Raw genomic sequence first — 25020 nt, forward strand, 5'->3', positions numbered from 1 at the left:
ACATCTCAGCCAACAACTATTTCCTTCTGCTCAACTTGCCTTGATGGATTTTACACCACTGTTGCAGAGTAGAATTCAATTACAGAAATACTTGACTGAGATACAGCACTGGTTCAAATCAGTTGAACTTTCAAACTCTCATACATCCTATGATGTTACATATCAGTCAGGAAGAGTGCTAGGTAACCCTATGATTACCTTTCTGACAAATGAGATTCAAGGACTTTAAAATGACACAGCAATTTAATATTTATGAGAGTGCAACTGTTGTGCAAATCTGTTATGTATTTTGCATGTGGCGAGTCATTCTGAGGGGCGACAGGTGTCTGAGGGGGGATGATGATTGCATTTACTTCAAAAAAGGAAGCACCTGTGTTTGTGCACACTCCATGGATTGACACCCCCAGGTCAGAGAAGTGCAGTGACCTGAAGCAAAAGCTACAGTTGATAATGTTGATAGAATGGAACAAAACAAATGTACATTTGTAAATGTATTCATCTTCTGGTCATACATAGAACTGTCAAGCTGGCATCCACATGCTTATGTCAGATATGAAGAAAATAATATATGTGATATTCCTGTACTAAGAAAGTCTTGTTTCTGATACCAAAGAACTCAAGGTACTGTTTATGAAGAATATACAGAAAATGTTCCTGAAGAAATTTTTTGTATTTATTTTCAAAAATTTGAAATTAAAGCCGTTTATTTCAGACTGGAAAAGAAGTCCGAGATATTTACACGGCCACCATCAAGTTTTTCAGTCAACTACTACTACTTTTGAATCGCTATAACTCAGTTGAAAATCAGTATCCCAAAAAATAAGTATACTCAAAGCTTGGAACATCGAGAACACCACTATTCCTTGTAGAGTGGCTGACACGAGGGTATGCGTGAGAAATTACAAAACATGATTTTACATTGGTATTATTCATTACAATGCTATTTTAGTTTCATGTCCCACTCACAGATACCTGGTTGGTATAGTTACAGGTTACAAGGATATTACAGTTGCATATTTCCATTGTGTGTTCGAAATATGCTGTCCGCCCCGATAGCTGAATGGTCAGCGTGACGGACTGCCATCCTAAGGGGCCCGGGTTCGATTCCCAGCTGGGTCGGGGATTTTCTCCGCTCAGGGATTGGGTGCTGTATTGTCTTCATCATCATTTCATCCCCATCTGGTGCGCAGGTCGCCCAATGTGGCGTCGAATGTAGTAAGACCTCCACCAAGGCTGTTGGACCTGCCCCATATGGGACCTCCCGGCCAATGTCGCCAAACACTCATTTCAATTTTTTCTGAATACACTCACAGTATTAAGGTTACATAACCTAAGAAGCCATAGAACAAGCTTCATATCTACTCAGTGTGTCTCAAATCATTCTCCAACAGTTGGTAGTTATGAGGTGTCAGGTACAAATAGCCTTATAGCACTGTAGGTGGATAAGTAAATTGACGTTAACAAGTCAGTGGGTTTCGGTATCATGAGAGATGATGGTACATGTACCTGCAGTTCCATTTCATCCCGTGGTATGCAGTCCCCAGATAAGAATATTCCTATCACCTACTTGAGTATTGTCTTGGTGGCACTTGTTTTCTCATTTATATCATATTCATACCTGCCACTGATACGTGCCATGATCCGCTTGTTCAGGCAAAATTTTGATGGCCAGTCTTGCTCTCAACACATTCTCCCCACAACAACTGCCTCTCCTGGAGACTTTGGCAACAAGTATCCATCAGTGGTAAGTGAGAAGCCAAGAGCCTGAACAACTAAAGAAATTGAGTGTCCAATGCAGTGAGAACACAAAATTTGGTTACAATCAAATATGCTGGTATCACAAATTCTGTCCATCATACACTTGCCTGCCATGCCAATGCGCAATATGCAGGGACAAGAAAATTTCACAAAAACCATTACATGAAATTGATGTTTTTAGCGAAATACCACAAAACTGGTGATCTTTACGAAATATTGTGAAATTTCTCATTTTCTTGTACAAAACAAAAGGTCACAAATATGAGCAAGATAATCTACAAATATTCGTAACTGATAGTTACTGGATGTTGAAACTGCACTTTGCTTTCTTTTGTACTCAAGCCTGAGGTTAGTGTAAGAATGACAGTTCATTTTCCGTAAAACAAACTACAATGAGACGTAAAAAAAAAAAATATTATATATATATATATATATATATATATATACTGAATTTCCCCATTAAATAATACCAATTTTTTCCTGTTGATGCCAATATGTGATCTGCTGACATCAGTCAAGTAACGCACAAAATATTCTTTCCACGTAACAGTTATCTCTAACTCACCTGCTTGTGAGTGTAAATATATGCCATCACTTGATTTCCGTTTACAAACAGCAGCATTTCAAATACAACCCAGAAAGCGCACAAGAAAATGAGCAGAGGCAGTTTTACAGGAGGTACACACCAGTGAACTGTTTTGTTTGTGCATGACTTTTGACACAGCTGTTCCCAACAACTACTAGCAGTTGAGGAGCCTAAGAATAGTAGTATTTTGAGGTGATATAACTAACATAGACACACTACCAATGTCCCTTATTAGTAAGTACAAACTCAACTAGTTTAAACACAGAATTGCACTACTGTTGAATGGTAGTAAATTCACCAGAAGATTGAAGGACAAAAGCACTGGTATTTCCTAACCTCTTCTTTCCATGGAAACCTTCCCCCTCACTGCTGCACACCATTCCTCTCTCTCTTCAACCTCCACCTGCCTACTCTCCAACATACACCTGCCTACACTGAAAATCACTCATCAGTCAGATCTGTCACAGCTTTGAAGCTATGAGAGAGAGAGAGAGAGAGAGAGAGAGAGAGAGAGAGAGAGAGAGAGAGAGAGGGGGAGGGGGGGGGGGGGGGCGGCGGAAGCTTAAACTCACAAGAAAATGCCCTATATGGTCTTTAAATGCACCTATGTTACACCCAACACTAGCTATATGCACGTAGTTGCCTTTCCTTAATTTTCATGTGTCATTTCAATCATGGAATTTCCATTATGTACTGAAATACAGTCTTTACAAATCTGTGTTGGATTCTTATATTTTAGCCATTATCCAAAACATTTTCATGTTTCATCTTAGTATTCTTGAAAGATACCATGAGCATACTAACCCGTCAACTAGTGCAGAGACTTTTTACGGAGAGGCCAGAAAGAGCTCACCTTGTAGACAAAAATTATTAATATTTATATATGAAGGAAAAAATCCTTCTACATTTCACAGAGTTGGTAATAGTAATTGTGCAACTAAAAAATCACATACAATCATATAGAAGAGGCTTTTATATTCGTCAAGGGACGTGAAGAGGTTTGAAATGTGGTAACTGGGGATCAATTATTACGAACAAATATGAAGAACACACTTTCTATCACGCATATATCGTTAGATATTCTTCAAACTAGTTTCTGGCATTACTCTCAAAAAAATAACATCATAAAAATTTAGCAGAATCTGTTCAAAAATAGTGCACCACCTGAATATCTGCAAATGTTTGTGCTATTAGACCCAAAAGGAGCAGGGAATGAAACAGTATACATTACGGAACTAAAAAGAGTAACTTTAATGTGAAAAAACTAATAAAGTAAAGGCAGTCTGTTTAAAAGTATACATCTTTGTGCACCTGTGAAATAAAAAAAATCTTGTGCTTTGAGAACATTGAACACTGTGTAGCTCCAATCCATGCAGTCTAACATCGTCAGGTCTCCTCAGCAAGCTCTGCACAAGGTGATCGAGAAATTGCTGCTTAAATCAGTCCCTTCCTCAAGTCATCCAGGGTGGGGAGAAGGTTCCTACGATAATGCACAGTAAGTTTCAAATAGATACAGGCATGCTGTGTCAGGCTAATATTGGCAGATACTCCAGGTCATTCCATTCGGTTATTTCCTGCCTCCAGAGGATGGTGTTCACGAGACGTGCAAAATGTGCTCGCGCATTACTGTTTCGGAAGATCAATCACCATAATCATGGCTGCAGGGTTGGATTAGAAGATCCTGTCTTGATACTCCACAGCCCTTAAGTTACCCTCAACAGCCATCAGTGGCATCTGACATCCTTATAGGGTACCAGCTCTAAACATGGCTGACCCACCTGTTTGCTGAGCCTGTGGAGCTGCATTACACCTCTACAATGATCATCAGGCAGACAAGTACTGCACTCAATGAAGAGAACTCAACACTATTCACCTAGGTTCCATTCCAAATGTTTCCTTGCCCACCTGTTTCACACATCACAATGCTCAGGGGTTTGTACTATTGTTCATAATGGACAACTAGAGACCAAATTAATCATGCAGAGAGAGTTACGTACAGTCTGGGTCAAGATAGCCCTTCTAGTTTTCTTTACAAAGGCACTGTGCAGTTCTTTTTAATTATCCTCCAGATAGCTATGTGCCAGCATGTTAACTGCGGGCAAGCTCTAAGAGGCAAATAATGGTTAGTGTTTTATAGTAGTGGCGGAATGTTCAAATGACACCACAGTGCTATAAACCAGTGCTGAGAAACTTCCAGTGCTGAAAACCCTTTTTTCCTTAAGTGGAAATACATGCACAGTCTAAGCTTGTGTGTGTGTGTGTGTGTGTGTGTGTGTGTGTGTGTGTGTGTGTGTGTGTGTGTCCTATTTTTCGACAAAGACCTTGTTGGTCGAAAGCTTATCTGTAACAGTCTTTTTGTTGTGCCTATCTGCGACTCAGTGCCTTCGCTATATGATGAGGAGCAACTTTCTGAGTAGCAACTTTCCTTTTCGTAATACTGTTACATTCCATCCTGGATTTTCCATTGTTTAACAGGCTGAGTGGTGTAGACAACCATGTAGTCATTGTGAGTGCTGGTTTACTTTTACTTTCATTACATTGGTGGCTGTACATTTTAATTTTCTGTGGTCAAAAGGTTGTTTAGAAAGAGTCTTTCAATTATCCAAACAACATGAACCATCCAAGTCATGAGGGCAGTGACAAACTTTTCTGAAAAGTTTATTCACGCTCTTGGCAATTTTAAACCATAGACTTAAATTTCTTATGGTATGATTTCCCAACATTGTCTCTCTTTAAGGTAGCTTATTATATAACTAATATGAGAAACATTAAATCCTATGAACCAACATTTTTGGGTATTGACTTTCAATTGCAAGCTATATTTTCAGTACATCAAGAGCATAAGTCACTTTTAGCACAAAGTGATGCCATACTCTGTTGCCATGAGCAAAACAGTGTGTGAAAGTTCAATCATTTGATTTCATGCCAAGTATTTTCAGTTCTTGAGAGTAAATTTAACTTCTCTCTTCTGAAATCATCTTCAATCATAATTGCTTGATTTTTATTCTTAAAACATGACACTGATGATATAGCAAAATATTGAGAGTAAGACAATAAAAGTACTATTTGCTCACTATATTTGGTTTTATAATGCAAGATCTAGCAAAATAAGTAAAAGACAGCGGTTTATGTATCTGCAAGATGAAATGCACTGAAATTAGACTGACAACAAATAATGCTCCACTTGACTCAATATAAGAGTGGCATACTGATTTAATGCTTAGCGCTCTCCCCATCCTCACTGGAACAGTCAATTTTTTTATCTGTACCATTAGGGCCTGTATACACTTTCCAACATATTAAAACTCAGAATTTCAGAAACTGGAATCAACAAAGCTCTCTGCTATATAAAACTTTTTAACTTTTCTGAAGGTGGCTGTGAGTCAGATGAGAAAGTTAACACTTAAAAACAGGTTCCTGTTTATGATGCAGATTTTGTGGATTGACTCAGCAGCCACAACTATTTGATTCTTTCTGTAACCTACCTTCAATAACACCCATTTCACAAATCTGTAGATCTTATTCCATCAATTAACACTAGTTATTTTTATGTCGGCATCTCATACCTCTCAGCTGCTTCTCAAAGATGGACAACACATGTGGAATAAAGGAAGTGGGAAGGATAGGTATCAGTGGAATCTCAGGCAGAGAAGGAAAAAAGAGACAGTGCCTCCCCTCCCCCCCCCCCCCCCCTCTCAGTCAAAGGGACTTAAACAACATTTACACCTGATAAATATTTTAAAAAAAGGATTAAGTATTTAAATTAAGCAAAGAGTGAAGCTAGCAAAATAAAAACTGTCTTACTCTCAATCTGTGAAAACATTAGAACCTTTTGTACTTACATTGTGTAAAATCATAAATGTTAAAAAGCCATCAAAAACACTTCAGTTTCTTATAGCAAGCACAACAGACTACTGATATTTAAATTTAAAAAAAACATGCTAAACAAACAGCAAATCATCAAAAAGAAAAAGCGTTAAAAACTCATACCAGCTACAAATAAAGGCTTACCTTCACATTTCAGTCCTTGACGAACAAGTCCAAACAGCATTTCACCACAAAAATCACAAAAAGTTGGAGCCTTATAAGAGTGAACATTTAATGTGTGTGGCCTTAATGGAGCTGCTTCTGTTGGTATTTGGGCTGAAACAAAGCATATATTGATACTACAAATTCTCACAGTTTTTGGGCTCCAATTACAATAAGTTTATTATTGTAATAATGGAAATTCTCCAATGGGGACAACAAACCAATACAAAAAAATATTTTTAAATTTAATTCATAGACCAACAGCCAAAATAAACTCTACAATTTCAGTCTGTGTTATCTATGGGGTTAACAGGTCTGCAAAGACTGAAAATCACAAGTCTTTACCAGTTTTAATACTCTATACCCTGATAAAAGGAACAAAAACCACAGTAACTGGGAGGTCAACTTTGTCACCATGCATGAGCAGTGTCCCTGTAATATCCGACTTTTTTATTCCTTTAGAATATGTACTACTGAAGTGACTGTCCCAGGGCATGAAACCCTAACCCATTGCAGGTTGCCTATTTAATGGCTTGAAGGGGTAATAAAAACTTAGTTTTCAATATTTCATATAAATAATGACTTAATTTAAAAATTTGAAATCCTGACATAATCTGCTCATTAAGAGGTATAGTCTTATGTGAAAGATTCAATGGAGTATGACATATTACAGTTATAAACATTGTGTAGTGTTGAGGCAGTGTAACTAACCACGTGAAGATCACCAGACTGTTCATACAGTATTTGAGAATGAGAGTACTTAAAGACTTACAACAAACTTTACACATCATTTTAAACATTTTCTAAACTTTTTCTCAGTGGTACACTCAGCAAAATGATGAAAGGAAAAGGTCTATCGCTTTCTACAATTTTGCTGTTCGGACAGTAAAACTGCTGCATCAGGCATGATGTTTTAATTTATTACTTTTCAACATGACCCACGGATGAAGGGCCACTTCAGGGTTCGGTGGTTATGAAGGATCACGGCAAGGATGCAGACCAGTGGAAGATTAACGTCAACTACTTAATTACAATCCACACAACTACACTCAGATGCTGTGATGAGGCAGCCATGCCACCCTGGGTGCACTGTGCAATAGGCATGTGCGGCGCAGTGATGGTTGCTGGAGGGTCTTGAAATGTGCGCCCCAAGTGCTGACACCAACTTCCAGCTAGCAGCATGCAATTCAGTTAGGTGTGCCACAATGTGTGTAGGTGGCAGGAGTGGTACAGAAGACAACCAGAATAATTGCAGAGGTGCCAGCCTTCTGGTGGGCAGTTCCGCCTTAACAAGTGGCTGCGCAATGAATCATGGCGCCCGCTCCAGCATATAAGGGAGAACAGCTGTGCTGCCCTAGTCACAATCCATTACCTCCCTTGCAGGAATCGAGCTGCTGCTGGAGTGAGCCTGGAGGTGGCCCACCTGTGGACAGGCATTAAGCTCCAGAAGGAGGGCTCAGTTTTAGAAGATGGTGTTGCAGTGGGAGCTGGTTGGAATCACAGTGGCTGCAGGCTGACCCACAATGCAGTGGTGCCTGGCTTAGACCACTCATCATACTCAGTCTGACAGGCAGTGAAAATTTCTGCTAAAAAGTCACAGCTATTCGTACGAGATAGTGGCTTATTTGCTGTGCTGTTGCACCACTTCGAGTCACACTTCCATGACTCGTTGGTGGAGAAACTGCTTGGACCATTCTGCAGGAGGCCTGTCTATCCACTGTGCTGGCAGGTTTGCAGAGCTGGGCCTGGTCTGTCTCGCAATGCGAAAATAGCCATATTGCTGTAACCAGCATTCTGACATCCTGTGCTCGCCAGCTGCCTATGGCTCCTGCAACGCTGCACTGCTATGTTTCCCCAAAATAGATAAAGAATAATGGCAGCACTACAATATCCAAACACCTCCCCTCCAGAGAACCGGCCTCCAGGTCTCAACCCTGGATCAGTCTGCAATGACATTTAAAATACATTGCCAAGAATGTACAATATTTACAAAAATTTTCATTTCAGAAATACTAGGAGACCTGAACTACAAGGTTTAGAGGATGTGATTTTACCTTATCATACATAGTCTATTAGATGCTTTCTTACTGCTAAAAGATTACATCTGTGTCACACTAATTAACAGTCCATTAGTTCTCATGCAAACGTACAACACCCAACTAGCATCCTGCTAGTTATTCCCATCCTGGAAACTCTCCATATACTGCTTAAAGCCTCATCACATCTTTCAAAGTCGCCTCATCACACCTTTCAAAGTCCTCATGCCTGCTCAACTGTCTTACAACCTCTTAAATGCTAGAAAATACACTTCTTACTATAAGGCACATTACAATGTCGCACATACAATAATTGTCTTTTACTTCTCACTATCATTTGTGACTGAGAATGGCACTGGGAACTCTTTCTCTTTTAATAAATTATCCTGGACAAATCTCCTTTAACAGTACATGGTCGATTTCATTGAACTCTTATACTCCGCATCTCTTTTGTCTATTCAATGGTTTTTTTAACCCATAGTTTTGGAACATCATTCAGAACTTTGTCCATGCGATACAGTTCTTCTTATGCTTTCCTAGAAAATACTCACTCACAATACACTGACAGGTAATTCCACTTACCTCTTTCACCACAATATTAATCACAGGCTGAATCTCTCTGAAATGTGCAGCTTTCTTGAACTCTTGCTCACCCAACACGAATTCCTAGTGCCTAGTGGCATTATATTATAAAACTTAAGACTTAATGGTATTGTTCGCTGTCTAACTAGCTTGCCCCTTAAGGTGGATGAACCTTGTAACAGCACTCCACTGATACTTTCAGATTTCTCTCTCTCTCTCTGTTGAACTCCTCTTCCCTTCTTTTCATCCTCTCCAAAATCTTCCTATTCCTCACTTCCTGAGGACTGTTTTCAATCCATCAGTTGTAGAGTCTTCTCTCCCTCTCCTCTGCATATTCAGGAGAATTGGAAAGTAGATCTTTGTTCTTTGTATCCCAAAGTTAGCTGGTTTCATGTTGTTTTGCTTTAGGGCGCAAAAACAACTAAGGTCATACATGCCCATTTCAGAACCTTAGAACACTAATACGAAAGAGGAGTTTTATAGAGACTATGTATTAAGCCCAATCAATGACAGGACAGAGAGCTAAGAACAATGGCTTCCTCTTGGAGGAAAGGCCACAAAATACGCCATACAGACAACGGAGGTCCCAAGCTAAAGATTAAATTTCCTTTGCCATATTGCTACGATGGATAAAAAGTAAAATACAGTTGACAGCCCATGGATCATTTGTTAAAATGGTTGATAACTCAGAAGGCACACATACATTAAAATTTAAGTGGTTAAAAATAGGACATTCCGTCAGGAAGTGGCGAACTGTCAATGGCTGACGACAATGAGCAGAAAGTGATGGGGGATCACCACTTAACTAATGGCGATGGCTAAAATGACAATACCAAATACTCAAACTAGCTAAAATGACCTCCTATGGCTGAAAGGAGGCTGGCCAAGCAGCCAGGAGAGGTTTAATTCCCCAGAGCTTGTTCCCCTGAATGTTAGACCAGTGGAGACGCCAAAGTGACACCATCTGCAGACAGAGATCATAAGAAAGAATGGAAGAACTAGCAGGGCAAGGTAGGAGGACTGCAGCCTTGGCAGCAGCATCAGCGGCCTTGCTTCCTATCGGACCAACGTGACTCGGGACCCAAATAAACATCACACAGTGGCTCCCTCAACAGTGAGCAAGTGTAAGCTCGGTGGACCTGTTGGACTGTGTACAGCACACAGAGGCTCTGAAGGGCACAGAGATAATCGGAGCAGATGACACAAATGAAAAGCCTATGTTGCCAGATGTTCTGCGTGCGAAGAGCTCTGGTGTAAATGTTGAGCAGTGTTCCGGAAACCGATACCAAAAATGGATACCGGAAATGGTCGGTGCCAATGACGAAGACACACCTGACACCATAGTCAGTCCGAGAGCCATTAGTGTACACAAAGGTACTATCACTAAGGCCCACGTGAAGGTTAAGAAACTAACAATTATAGATAGAATCTGGAGTAGTGTCCTTAGAAAGCAAATGAAGTGTGAAGTGAACAAGAGCCGCTGCACTAAGCCAAGGTGGTGAAGGGTTCATATCCACTGGGAAAGTGGCAGATAGTGTGACGTAAAGCTGCCGGAGCGACAGCCGAAAGCAAACTCCAGGAAGTAATAGAGAAGAAGGATGCGCCATATACTGGTGGTCAAAGGAATCACTGAAGGAGGCGGCATAGGATGGGTGGCCAGGCATGGCAGACAGACAGCATGCATATCCGCTGAGGAGAACATCATGTCAGTATGACAGTGGTAGTTCGGCAGCTTCTGCAGAGAGACTCTCAACCAGGCTAGTGTAAAAGGTGCCAGTGGCCAAACGGTTTCCAAGACGGTGGACTGTATCTAAACAACGAAGATGAATGGACGTGCAGATGTGTAAACTAAACACCCACAGTCTAGTTTCGAACAGACAAGTGATAGTTACAGACAGAGGATGGCAGTCTGATCCGCTCCCCAGAAAGTACTGCTGAGGTCACATAAGACTTTGAGTCACCAGTTACAGTGGGTGGCCAGGTGAGACATATGGGAGAACAAAGCAAGTTTCCTATCGAACATGAGCCCCAGGCATTTCATAGTTTCAGTGAATGAAAGAGCAACAGGCCCAAAGTATCAAGATGGTGGAAGAAACCCATTGCTCTGCCAGAAATTCATACAAACGGTTTTGTCAGCAGAAAAGCTAAAGCCATTGTTTATGTTCAATGTGTAAAGTCGATTAAGACATCGCTGAAGATGCTGCTCAAGGAGACAAGTCCATGGAGAACAGCAATAGACCATAAAATCGTTTATGAAAAGGGAGCCAGAGATTCCCAGCAGGAGACAGGCCATAATAGGGCCAATGGCAATAGCAAAGAAGATGACACTCAGGACAGAGCCCCGAGCACCCAGTTTTCTTGGATAAAGATATCTGAAACAGAAGAACCCAAATGTACCTTGAAAACTCTGTCTTTTAAAAATTCCTGAAAGAAATGGGGCAAGTGGCCTTGGAAGTCCAACATGTAGAGAGTATGGAAGATACCAGTCCTCCAGCAGGTGTCGTAGGCTTTCTCCAAACCAAAAAACACAGTCATGGTCTGGTACTTCCACAGAAAACCATTCGTGACATGGGTTGACAAAGTGAGGAGACGGTCAACTGCTGAAATGTGTGCTCTAAATCCACATTGTGCAGTGGTTACTAGATCTTGAGACTCAAGCCACTGCATCAGCCGGGCATGAATAACATGTTCCATCACCTTGCTAACACAGCTGATGGGAGAAATGGGGCAAGCAGCTAGAAAAAGGTGTTTGTCCCTACCAGGATTAGGTATGCGTATGACATAGGCTTCATGTCAGCATCTGGGAAACATGCCATCTGCCCAGGTGCAATTGAACATACAGGGGGAAAGGGGGGGGGGGGGGAATCCTTAATCCTTGCCTGCAAGAGAGACGTGCTGCAATGTCTGAATGTGAACGTCGTCTGGCCCTGGGGTGGAAGATCAGGATGAAGTGATAGCATGATATAGCTCCTGCATAGTTAAGGCAGCATTGTAACATTCAAGATTCTGAGATAGCACTGAGGTCCACAATGACACTATCTGCTACAGTCAGGCCGGAAATTGGGGAATGGACCTTGGTCCCAGAGAGTCATCAGAGGTTGGACCACACGATGGAAGAGGGAGTAGAACTGTTAAAAGAAATAGTAAATGTAATCCAGCAAATTGCATCGCAGCATGCCTCACAGTCCACCAAGGGACCGGAGCACAGCGCAGCAAAAGTGAGGTGTGACAAATGGAATGTTCTGCAGTGGTATGGATAACGTTTATAGGGTATTCCACCTAGTCATCACAACTAGGGATACGTTGTTTGTTGAATGTCAGCAGGATGTAGTAAAGCCTCCAGTCAGCCTATGAAAGCTGCCAGTTGGGTTTACACGTAGGTGGAGTAGGAGTCAGCAAATGGATAGCACATGGTAAACGGTTGCTCGAATGTGTGACAGAGAGAATTGACAAGATGAGACAACGGACAAGTTGGGCAATGCAGAACGAGAGGTGCAAATGGGAATAGGTATGCTTGGAGTCTGAAAGGAACTTGGGTGCTCCAGTGTTAAGGCAGATGAAGTTGAATTGATTGGAGGTCAGCCGCGAGGGCATCTCTCAGATAGTTCTGGAAGAGCCCCAAAGGGGATGGTACTCATTAAAGTCACCAAACCAATAAGCTGGAGGAAGTACACCCCAGTGACACCAAATGACGGAGGAATGTAGATGGTACAAAGAGGAAAGGTGAAGCGAGGAAGGAAAATGTGGACTGCAACAGCTTGCAGCTGGGTATTCAGTGAGAAGGTTTGACTATGAACGTCATCCTGGATGAGCAGGATTACTCCCCTATGAGATGGAATGCCAACCTCGAATAGAGGGGTGGGGCAGGGGAGAGGTCGAGGTGGACCGGAGAGAAATGCAAGAGGTGAAAGCGGTTGTGAGGACACAATTTTGTTCATGGAAGCAGTAAAAAAGAGGACACTGTGATTACAAGAGCAGCCATGATTCCTCCTTGTTGTATCTAATGCCGCGAACATTCCCCTAAAGGAGAGTCATGACGGGGAAAGGGGAGGAGAGAAAAAAATGAAGGGTTATGATCTCAACAGCTGCCAAGTACCACCCTTCAAAGACTCATTGCAACAGGGTGCAGAGGCTGGAGGATCCTGCCCCATTAGATCTACAAGAGATATCAGCATTCACACTGTGTCAGCCTGCAGATTTCAGGGCAGAAAAAAGGGGCAGTGCGCACCAGCAAAATGGAACTTGGCCAAAGAGGGTATCATATGACAACAATATTGAAGAGGATCTCCATGTTGACGAAGGAGAAGACCGTTTGCCTTCGATTGATTTCTTCGAAACTTTGCAGTTGGCGAAAGAAGACTCAGATGTTCATTAGCTGGAGGGACATAGAAAGTCTCTGCAGGAGTATTCCTTCTGTCCTTTCTGGCCTGCCGTTCTGTAGCAGGTGATTTCACCTTCAGAGGCGAAAATTTGGGGCTTGTTGCACAGCTGGAGGTGGTGGTGGTGGTGGTGGCGGTGGAGGAGGAGGAGGAGGAGGAGGAGTAGGAGGAGACAGGGATGCTACGATGACACAGAACAGTTATACAACCGTGGTGCTGAATTTCACATTGGAAGTCTGTGTGGATGTTTCCTTCGTGGAGCAAGGTGTAGCAAGCACAGTTCTGTAAGTGCTAGATGGTAATATGCAGGGCTTTCAACTAGCTAACAACTTGTGAGTTACAGGGCAAGGCACTTTTACCTTCACCCGGAAATCCTGGACGGCTCACTGATCAAGATACACTGGACATCCTTGGAATGAGGCTGCACAGTCGCCACTGCAATTTATACAGTAGGGAGAAGGAGGTGTGCACTCACCCTCCTGAGCATCCCCACCACAAGTAATACATTTGGCTGTGTTCCAACAGGACATGCGAATGGGGGTTGTAATCTTGACACTGGTAGCAATGCATCGGGTTTGGAATGTATGGTCGAACTGTGATGACTTCACAGCCTGCACTGATCTTTCATGGAAGCACTACTCTATCAAACGTGAGGAAAAGAGTGCGGCAGGCACTTATGATGTGTCAACCTTTTTCATGACCCAATCAAATGCAGTGATGCCCTGATCAGAGAGGAAAATTTGTATTTCTCCCTCAGTCAGTCCATCGAGTAGCCTCGTGTAAGTAACATCATGTGCAGAATTCAGTGTTCGATGGGCCTCGAAACAAACAGGATAAATGTGGAGGAGCGAAGCTGCAAGCAGTTGTTGTGCTTGAGGATCACAATTAGTCTCCAAAAGCAAAGTGCCACTGCATAAAATAGAGCAGGATTTCTTTGGGCTGGAAATTGCATCAACACCTTTCTGAATGATAAGTGGATTAACTGTAGCAAAGGACTGACCTCTTTCAGTACGTGACAGCTCAAGGAACAGAGGAGCAACTGGGAGAATCTTAGAATCTTTAGCCTCATTCCATTTATGTTTAGTAGACAGATTGAGATGGTGATTGTCTGATAGTGAGAAAATCTGCCACAATTGCCAGCATCTCCAATGGCATGCTCTTTCCAACTTGGGGGGGGGGGTTGGCTCACCCACAGTTGGTGATTGTTCACACCTCAGTAGTCACACCTCCTGAACGCCATACAGAGGGACGAATTGGCAATTTGAAATGGGAACAACTCAGGCAACCACCTCTCTCTGGGCCTGGTCCATACCAGAGGGTATGTGCGAACCCTACCTGTTGACCCAGGGCTGGGAATTACTCATTACCCATTCACCTGTTACGTGGTAGATGTGTGGGCCAATCTTCTTCAAGGGCACACAGGGAGAATCAAGAAACAAAGAGTAACCTCAAACACCAAAGTGGAGGATGGACAGGAGATGGAGAATGAAGAAAGAAAGATGTCAGGTTACCGAAAGTTCAGAACACATTCCTAAAAAATATCCCAGACATTCCCCCCAAGGAAGAGAAAAAGAATAGCAGGAGGACTGACATGCAGCACGGAAAGACAGTAGCACTGCAAAGGCTGGGGACCTGTGTTAGCTAAGCACATACTCATCAAATGGTGGTGAGCCTCCTAGGGGTCGTATCCCAAAGCGCTTCGTATCTCTTAGACAACTTTGTGTTTTGTCTGCTTGTTTAACTGCTAGTTTATCTACTTCATCTGCTACAGTTGTAGCTCCTTGTGTTATTGAAAATTCCACCCCCTGTGGTACTGACCACAACATGATTACCCTTTATCGACCATACACACTGAAGCAACAAAGACACTTGAACATATCACTATCCTAACACTTCATTATTTTAATGCTTATATACCGAGCCATATTCCTTGCTCAGTAACGCTGCGCTTCCCAAAGACGCAAACCAATACCCACTTCTGACAATTCTCAGCCTCTGGCATTGTGAAATCAAAACAAAATAAAACTACTGTATGAGAAGGACACTTGACTGTAACACTATGGTAATACTTCTTGCTGTAACTTAACTGCCCCCGAGTGGCTGAGACTCAAACCTATTACTTACACATTGAGAACAATGACTACATCTTGGCAGCATTCAGCTTCCTCACCTGAATCATTACACATTGTTAACAAATCATAGACTATTACACAATGAGCCACACACCTTGCTTGTGGCAACACACAGTGCATTACTAACATACTTATTTACACACCCACAGAACACTGTCTGCAACTACCCACTACGTACAGAGCTTTCCAATACAATTACGCAGTTGGCAAAAGGCCCATATTTTTCCATGACATCTGCAGTAAAATTCTAGCTTATCACTCACAAAGCTCAAACTTTAACAAAATACTCAATAATTTAGCCCCTTTTCATCGACACGACAACCAATCAAATGCTACGAGTTCTTCATTTTGGTAGTAGTTTGATCAGCATGGTTTAACATATGTGTTTACCAGAAGACGGTTCCCAAGTGACTATCTCGATTCACAGGCCTGAGGCCTGAAATTTTAACAATATGGTTGTATTTAGTCCACAAGGTATCAACAAGATCAATTAATATTTAATAGTACTTCTCCAGATTCATAGAGGCTATGTGTAATGTATTACACGCAGCATTAGCCAAGCACACAGCTCACTTGGCTCAGTAGCCAGCGTCAGCTGTGCCAGTGTGAGAACCAAAATCTGCTCTCCTCCCGGCTCCACGGCAAGATAAGCTTTCAATGCAAGATGACAACTCATAATAATTTGCTACATTACAACATTTTCCAGACAGTGCCCACATACAGCACTGAATGTACCTGCAAACTTATACCATTGCATGACACATGGTTTAGGAGAAATTATGTCAAACATTGAGATGCATGAAGAACTGGCTTTCTCATAAAACACTGTGCAAATTACCCAGAATATACTCAATCCAGTGTCTGATAATGAAAGCAGTTGGCACCTTCCACCAAACTTTAAATATAATTTCAAACTATATCTAAACTTTTCCTCGCACAAACACTCAATGTCAAATATTTAAAATATTAACTCATTTGTAAAGTAATCAAAAATTTGAAGCTATTTCACACATGTGAGTTTGATTCTTTAAAAAATTGGGAGATTATTGGTATATGCTACCATACATGATTAAGAATCCCGTTGATTCAGAACCCTGTTACTCTGAAATTCATTCAGTTCTACTATCATCTCCCTAACTTATATCTTTTTCTCAAAATACAATAAATAATCACTTTCTTCACTCTGTTAATGCTACATATAGAAACATATGACTATGGCTCATATCCTTGCCAGCTTCGTTGTTCGGATTATAGAATCATACACAAAGTTTATCAATTAATTTATTTGTAAATTTAAAATTACTACTGTTTTAATCACCAACCATAAGACTATGTATGACAAGGCTGATGAACCATAACTACAAACAGCTAATTAATTTTCAAAATATACAGAATCAACTGTAACAAACTGACTTTTCTCTTGAAAGGACTGCTGAATCCCGCTTGGCCACATGTATTTAACTTTTTAACCACTTCCCTGAACCAGTTCAGTGTTATCTGCAGGATGGTTCCCTTCACAAGCCCAAATTCTTCATGATGTTTCCAAACCGAGCTACCACTCCACTTTCATGGAATTGACTGTTAGTAAGTCACACATTATTATGGCAGGTCAAGTAACTTTTACTGAATGTTGCACCACACTTCAAAGTGGATAGATCAGTAACAAAATTTTTCCATCATGCTCACCAAATCTATGCAAACAAGGGGCAGAACATTCAATCAATCATTCACAACCTTGATGATACAAATCTGCTCCTGATTCACAAAGCCATTTGAGAATGCTCGGTGAATGTCCTCATCACTGGAAACTCTGACACTGTTACGAATCAGTTCCTCAGCTGTCTAGATATTGTCATCTGTGGCTAATGTCTACAGCTTTTCTTACTGATCAGAATCACCTACATCTGTGTGCCCTTGGTCAAATTGATGGATCCATTTTGCTATGGTTGGGCATGACATTGCATTTGTCCAAATACTTCAAGAATTCCGTAGTGAATCTGTGTGTACTTTCAATGTTTAGCCCACAAGAATTGTAATGTCCCATGAACTTCAACTTTGGAGTAGGTTTCCAGTTGCCTCACCATTTCACCAGCACACTGTGACACACCTGTTATCCATGCTGCTGCAGAGCTGTGTCTGCAGAAAATCCCGAAAATCTACTCTCTTCTGACAATGCACTACTCTTATTGCACAACTGTGTTAGTGTAGAACACATGTAAGCTACTTTCTGATGTCTCTACAAGTATGAAGCACATAATAGTTCACAATCGTAATCAATGCATAATATAAGGTGTTTATAAATGAATATCGAGGTTTTAACGCTTTATAATATTTATTATATTAAAATTACAGTTATATGTGATATGTCAAATGAAAGGGCAAGTCAAACAGTTTTACCAAGAACCTTATAAATGTTCAATGTAAGCACCATTTGTCACACGGCACACATCAAGTCTATAGTTGAGTTCTTCCCAAACGTTAATAAGTGTGTCTTCAGTGATTGTAGCAACAGCTGCTTCAATCCAGTTTCTTAATTCATGGAGGTCTGCTGGTAGCGGAGGCATGTACACACGATCCTTGATGATGCCACAAAGGAAAATATCGCATGGCGTTAGGTCGGGTGAACATGGAGGCCATGCAAGCAAGCCCTGTCATTGGGCCCCTTGTGGCCTATCCAGCACTTGGGTACAGTGAAGTTCTAGCGGAAACAATGCGCGCTTCGCATGCACACTGGTGCCAAACACAACTGTTTGAGTTGCTCTTTCATTTGACATATCATTTATAACTGTAAGTTTAATGTAATAAATATTATAAAGCATTAAAACTCCAGATATTCATATAAATAACCCTGTATATGGTAAAACAGTTAAAAACTGCAGTAGTAGACCCAATGGCAAAATAAAAGTACTCTCCAAAAAGCTGCCTTTTAAATAGCAGTGGTAGTGTTCCAAACATCTGATCTTTTGGTAATGCTTTCTCATAATTCTGGTAGTTTGAATAACTAAGCAGCTGCTCTCATATTCACCACAAATACTGCACAGATTTTATTAATACTTCAGTCCAAAAAGAACAATAGAAATAAATACTTGCATTGCATTAATTCCTTCTCTCAAAAACCTCTCATTTACAACCAAAATTCTCACTTGGTTCATTTAAAAGCTTCCATTTTATCAGTGCATAACTTATACTGATAAGCCAAAACATTATCACAGCCAACTTCAAAGCGTGTTGGCCCACCTCTGGAACATAATTCAGCAGTGATTCTGCATGCCATGGATTCAACAAGAACTTCAGAGGTTTTCTAAAGGTTTGTGGCACCCAGATGCCAATGCAGAGGCCACACATGCAGAGGTCATACACTTACGTAATTTATGGGCGTTTGGTTTATGGGTGCAGAACTGGCACCCAGTAGCATCCCAGCTGAGATTCATCGGATATAGATTTCAGAATTTGATGGCCAAGACATCACCGTGAGTTCACTATCATGCTCCTCAAACCATTGCAACACAATTCTGGCCTTGTGAGATGGACAGTTATCCTGCTGAAAGATGCCATTGCTGTTGGGGAAGACATCAAAGCATAACAGGTTGTAGGAACTCCCTAATAATGTTCACACGGTCCACAGCTAGTCAAGGTGCCTTCGATTACTACTGCAGGTTCTATGGACGTCCAGTTGAATACTCCCCGTAACATAATACTGCTCCCATCGGCCTGTGCTCATAGTGAGCAGACGTTCACCTGGATGCCAGCATGCTCCAAAACACTTGTGCCTGATCCAGCACTGTACTCCGTCATCAGATCTACCATGGATTGCAGCCTATCCTTCTTTAGAGAGCAGGCAACCCTCCAATCCATATGTTCTGTGATGAGGTATGGACATCCAACGTCTTGTCACCTACTCGTGGTTTCAGCATTCTTCAATCATTTACCACAGATGCTCATGGCAGTGGCATGTAAACACGCAACCATCTTCTCCATTTTCAAGATGCTCGCTCCCAGGTACTGGGACACAACAATCTGGCTGTTGTCAAAGTTGCTTAAATTGGAAGATTTCTGCATTTGCGCCACTTGTCATTGCTAGATTGATTCCCCATTCATCTCTGCTATGCTCATATCTTTCTCTTATCACGTTATGTGCCCTCAGCATCACCAGGCAGCATACAACCTTGTTGTGGGTAGTGATCATAATGTTCTGGCTCATCAGTGTAGGTAATACATCAGATGATTAAAAACAGTATAAAATGTGTATTGCAAACTAAAATTAGTAACTGAAACGATAAAAACTGCAGCGAATGAGTGTAGTCATATGCCTAGATACATCATGTTAAGATTGTCGATGAATAATTTTAAAAAGCCTTATTTCACTGCCTTGACTGGTTACAAGGTATCATTCATGCATGATAGACCAAAATTGGTCATGGCAGTCACACAAAGCTTTTAAAAGATAACAGGGGCTGGTTGCATTGTCCATCAACAATTCTTAACTAAATAACTGCCATGGAGTTCAACAAGATACAGCATGTATAAAGTAATTATGTAGATGTTTGAGAACTGTAGACGGTTCTGCCCAAAACATAACAGCTCCGCCATTAAGTGCAAAGCAGTGACTTATTACCACCAAGCTCCGACAGAAACAAAACTGGTGTTCTCAGACTAATCATATAATTACTTACAACAGCAAAGAGTAGTTTAAAATCTTTTTCTCAGCAATACTCCCATTTAATTAGAATTACTGCATGAAATGCCACTATTTAAAAAGTGGATAAACGTGGAGCAGTTACCTGTCAAAACAATTTCCACCAGTGTTTCATCAATAATTTCTGCTGCCGAGTTTACCAACTGTAAGATGTTGGCAGAACTGTGGTCATGGCGGAACAGCAGCAGCCTTTCACCAAGGCAAGTCAGACCATGGTCAGGAAACTGTACAGATAAACAAGTGTATTGAAAAAATTTGGTGCTTATACACAAGAATAGATGTTCAATGCAGACAAAGCACTGTGGAATTAAATAACAGAAACATATAAAAACCAAAGCGAAGCTAATTTTTTGAGAGAGTAATGTTTGATTGTTTTTCAACAAACAATTATCTATATTTTCCTACAGGAGTATGGGAAAAGAAATATCATGCACGCAATTTACGACCCCTAACATGAACACCAGCAGCACACACTCAATTCCTACAACCAAACAAGTTTGCAACATACAACATTATCTCTCAGCCGTACACAGCATGGATTACAACTGTAGAAAGTATTCACAGAAGAAACAACAAATATATGAATAAATGACAAGTTAAACAATCATGACAGGGGTTATAATGTTAGCAAGATCTTGGGATGTATGTTTGAGTTAATTAAAAGTTGAGGATAGTTCCCCTGCAACTACAATGAACTGGCTTTACTACAGGGAAAGATCCATCACATACATGTTGTGCACTGAATGAGTCCGTAGTCCAAACCTTTGACAAAGCAGTACTGGAGCTGACAAAGACCACTAGAAGTGAGTGGGAGGAAGAATCAAGTTGGAGAGCAAAGCCCTACACTAACTTGTTGGCAGTAAATTAATCATCGTACCTCGTGGCAATGTCATCACTTACCAAAATACTGCATCCATTGAACACCGAGTTTCAACCACATGCCTGAGAATTATTCTCTCATCAATGCTGGGAGATATTGAGCAGAGTGGACTCATTATTAAAGGACAAGGTATAGGTGATCCACACCTTATACAAGAATGTGGATGTCAGATGATTGCTTCCTTGGCTGTTTAGTGAAACTTAATGATAGGTGAGCAAGCTGTATGAGACAGGCGAAATTCCCTCAGACTTCAAGAAGAATATAATAATTCCAATCTCAAAGAAAGTAGGTGTTGACAGATGTGAAAATAACCGAACTATCAGTTTAATAAGTCACAGCTGCAAAATACTAACACGAATTCTTTACAGACGAATGGAAAAACTGGTAGAAGCCGACCTCGGGGAAGATCAGTTTGGATTGCGTGGAAATATTGGAACACGTGAGGCAATACTGACCTTACGACTCATCTTAGAAGAAAGATTAAGTAAAGGCAAACCTAAGTTTCTAGCATTTGTAGACTTAGAGAAAGCCTTTGACAATGTTGACTGGAATACTCTCTTTCAAATTCTAAAGGTGGCAGGGGTAAAATACAGGGAGAGAAAGGCTGTTTACAATTTGTACAGAAACCATATGGCAGTTCTAAGAGTCGAGGGGCATGAAAGGGAAGCAGTGGTTGAGAAGAGAGTGAGACAGGGTTGTAGCTGCTCCCCGATGTTATTCAATCTGTATATTGAGCAAGCAGTAAAGGAAATAAAAGAAAAATTCGGAGTAGGTATTAAAATCCTTGGAGAAGAAATAAAAACTTTGAGGTTTGCCGATGACATTGTAATTCTATCAGAGACAGCAAAGGACTTTGAAGAGCAGTTGAACGGAATGGACGGTGTCTTGAAAGGAGGGTATAAGATGAACATCAACAAAAGCAAAACGAGGATAATGGAATGTAGTCGAATTAAGTCGGGTGATACTGAAGGAATTAGATTAAGAAACGAGACACTTAAAGTAGTAAAGGAGTTTTGTTATTTGGGGAGCAAAATAACTAATGATGATCGAAGTAGAGAGGATATAAAATGTTGACTGGCAATGGCAAGGAAAGCGTTTCTGAAGAAGAGAAATTTGTTAACATCGAGTATAGATTTAAGTGTCAGGAAGTCATTTCTGAAAGTATTTGTATGGAGTGTAGCCATGTATGGAAGTGAAACATGGATGATAAATAGTTTGGACAAGAAGAGAATAGAAGCTTTCGAAATGTGGTGCTACAGAAGAATGCTGAAGATTAGATGGGTAGATCATGAAACTAATGATGAAGTATTGAATAGAATTGGGGAGAAGAGGAGTTTGTGGCACAACTTGACAAAAAGAAGGGACCGGTTAGTAGGACATGTTCTGAGGCATCAAGGGATCACAAATTTAGCATTGGAGGGCAGCGTGGAGAGTAAAAATTGTAGAGGGAGACCAAGAGATGAATACACTAAGCAGATTCAGAAGGATGTAGGTTGCAGTAAGTACTGGGAGATGAAGAAGCTTGCACAGGATAGGGTAGCATGGAGAGCTGCATCAAACCAGTCTCAGGACTGAAGACCACAACAACAACAACAACAACAACAACAACAATGATAGGATTCTATTATACAACATTCTTCACACATCATTGCAATTGGTGTTCCATAGGTGTCCTGTTTGTGCATCATTCTTGTCAGTTACAATTACTGTGAGCCCGAGACTGTGCCCTGCACGATAGCAACCTATGCAATGATTGCAGCGCCACCCACAGTGTTTCTGTTTTGGCACTCAGGCACTGCAAAGATTTTGAATAGTGGCCAGGTACCCCAGTACTAGCAAAACAGTGTCATATCGTGCAGATGGCACAGCTGAGTACTTTCTGTCAAATAGGCGAAGTAGGCATGTTAATATAAGCTCGCCTGGTAAGAAAGTGGCTTTGATCTCTTTTAAGTGCTTGTGGGGCAAATCAAAGTCTGCAGACACTCACAAGTTACAGCACTGGTAGCTTTGTTTTACCAAATAAGGAGTCACTATGAACTTAGCAAATAACAGTTCACTGGAGGACGATGGACTGAATAATTAAATGGAGATTACAAAACTGGCCATTTATGCCATTATTTAAAGCACTGGCATATATTAATTGGTATATCTTCAGGAATAATACATATTAATAAAGGGCCAAACTTCAAGATTTATTTTTCCTACTTACTTTAGGTTTTTGAGAGATCACAAATTTTAAAATAATGATGGCAGAAGGTAAAATTATCTGTCCATGAAAGAAGTCCAAGCCTATTTCTTCCTCTTGAGCTTCCAAACTTCTTGCTCACCCAAAAAAAAATGGCTTATTTGTGACAGAATTACAGCAAACTGTGAAACCTAATGGGTACACACAAGAAATTATGTCAATGCGATCATTTTGGCTCAGCCATTCACTACAGCAGCTGTTATATTCACATATGTTTCTTTCGAAATCATTCTAGAAATGACAACAGAAGGTAGCAACACTCAAGGAACAAGTCACGAGATGACCGTACATTGTTCCCACACAAAATAAATCAGTTTTTTAGTGATAGATGGCTTGCACGTCGAGAAAATCATGGCCCAAATTATACTCTGCATGGTTTTATTAACACAGAGCTGCAGCCTGAGCTATGCTGAACACTGTTCTTTTGATGATAATCTTAAAGAATGAAGATTAAAAATAAAATATAAGTCCTTCTCACTAGTTATGAAATTATTTCTGTTGTATTCTTCCTTCCGGTATTGTAAATCATCAAAAACGAAGTCCACAGAGTTCCTATGTCATGCTTCACTCATTTGTACTATTCCTCACTACCTAAGTTACCTCTTGCACAGCAACATTTCTATTTTGTTTAATTGTTTCGCATCTTGGACATTATTTATGTATTTTTACTGCAGAACTGCTAAGAAAACCACCAGAAACCAAAACTCCCACCAACTGATAAATACAGTGACTTGAAGGCATCCACAGAGCCAACTGCCAACCGCTCTGGGATGTATGCAGGAATCTCTCATTCTTGAAGTGGTTCCACAAGTGCTATTCACAAGGTTTATGAAGCTGCCTATGATGCAATAATTACCAATGCAGAACGGACACGGTGGGTCTCTGCGCCAAAGGTAGATTTTGTTTTAAAAATATCTGCATGAGTACACTTTTTATGAGTAAGCTGTTCACTGTAGCTTTCAGTTAACATTCCTAGAGACCACTGCTCATTTCATCATTCCTCTTTGTTCACCAGTTGATTGCTCACATGGGAAAACACATATTCTGGGTCTGAGAGATCCACCCCACCCGTTCATGTGAGCTTTTTCTGCTAATGCACTTTTCTTGTTGTACTAACTGAGAGAAATGAAACTGCTTCAAAATGGCTTGGCAACATTCACCAAGTGAGAAAAAAGTTGAAAAACTGTTATTAGAGGAGGGTAACGATTTGTATGTAGATCCTAATTTTTTTCTTGAAAGTGATCACAATACAGGAAGATAATATTATTCCTGTCTTAAGTGCAAGTACACTCACTAACACTAATCTAAATTCTCTGTCAAGGTATTTGCAGTTGGTTCTGGCTCCTCTTCCAGTGAATCATCATCTTGCTATTTGTTGAGAGACGGAAGAACTAAGTGGCTGACAAAATGTTCGCAATGAAAATGTCTGTGCCAGATCTCTGAATACAATTATGCTTTGGCCTGGTGTCAGTGGGGAAACCAGAAATGTTAACATCATTGCCAAGATCTGGAATCTGTTCACTAACAATTATTTGCTCAATTTGATAATATAGAGCACAAATACACACACAGATAAAATAAAACCTCTTTATAAAAATGACCCAAATACTACATGAAACTTGGAAAGAAAAAGAGGAGTTCAAGGTATTTTTGGGCCTTTTGTACATTTCTGGCATTCTCCACAGATGCAGAATGAA

General features: G+C 40.8%; 1 protein-coding gene across 1 annotated transcript in view; it reads right to left on the bottom strand.

Annotated features, from left to right (window-relative positions):
- LOC124608439 (serine/threonine-protein kinase D1) overlaps nt 1–25020 on the bottom strand; it is a 213421-nt gene that overhangs the window by 153036 nt on the left and 35365 nt on the right. The window contains exons 3-4 of the mRNA XM_047139985.1: nt 20284–20422; nt 6356–6487 (exon numbers count right to left, since the gene is read on the bottom strand). Coding sequence (XP_046995941.1) covers nt 6356–6487; nt 20284–20422 — 271 coding nt within the window. The remainder of the gene's footprint in view (nt 1–6355; nt 6488–20283; nt 20423–25020) is intronic.

The sequence above is a fragment of the Schistocerca americana genome, chromosome 1 (genome assembly GCF_021461395.2).
Source record: "Schistocerca americana isolate TAMUIC-IGC-003095 chromosome 1, iqSchAmer2.1, whole genome shotgun sequence".
Classification (NCBI taxonomy): Eukaryota; Metazoa; Arthropoda; class Insecta; order Orthoptera; family Acrididae; genus Schistocerca; species Schistocerca americana.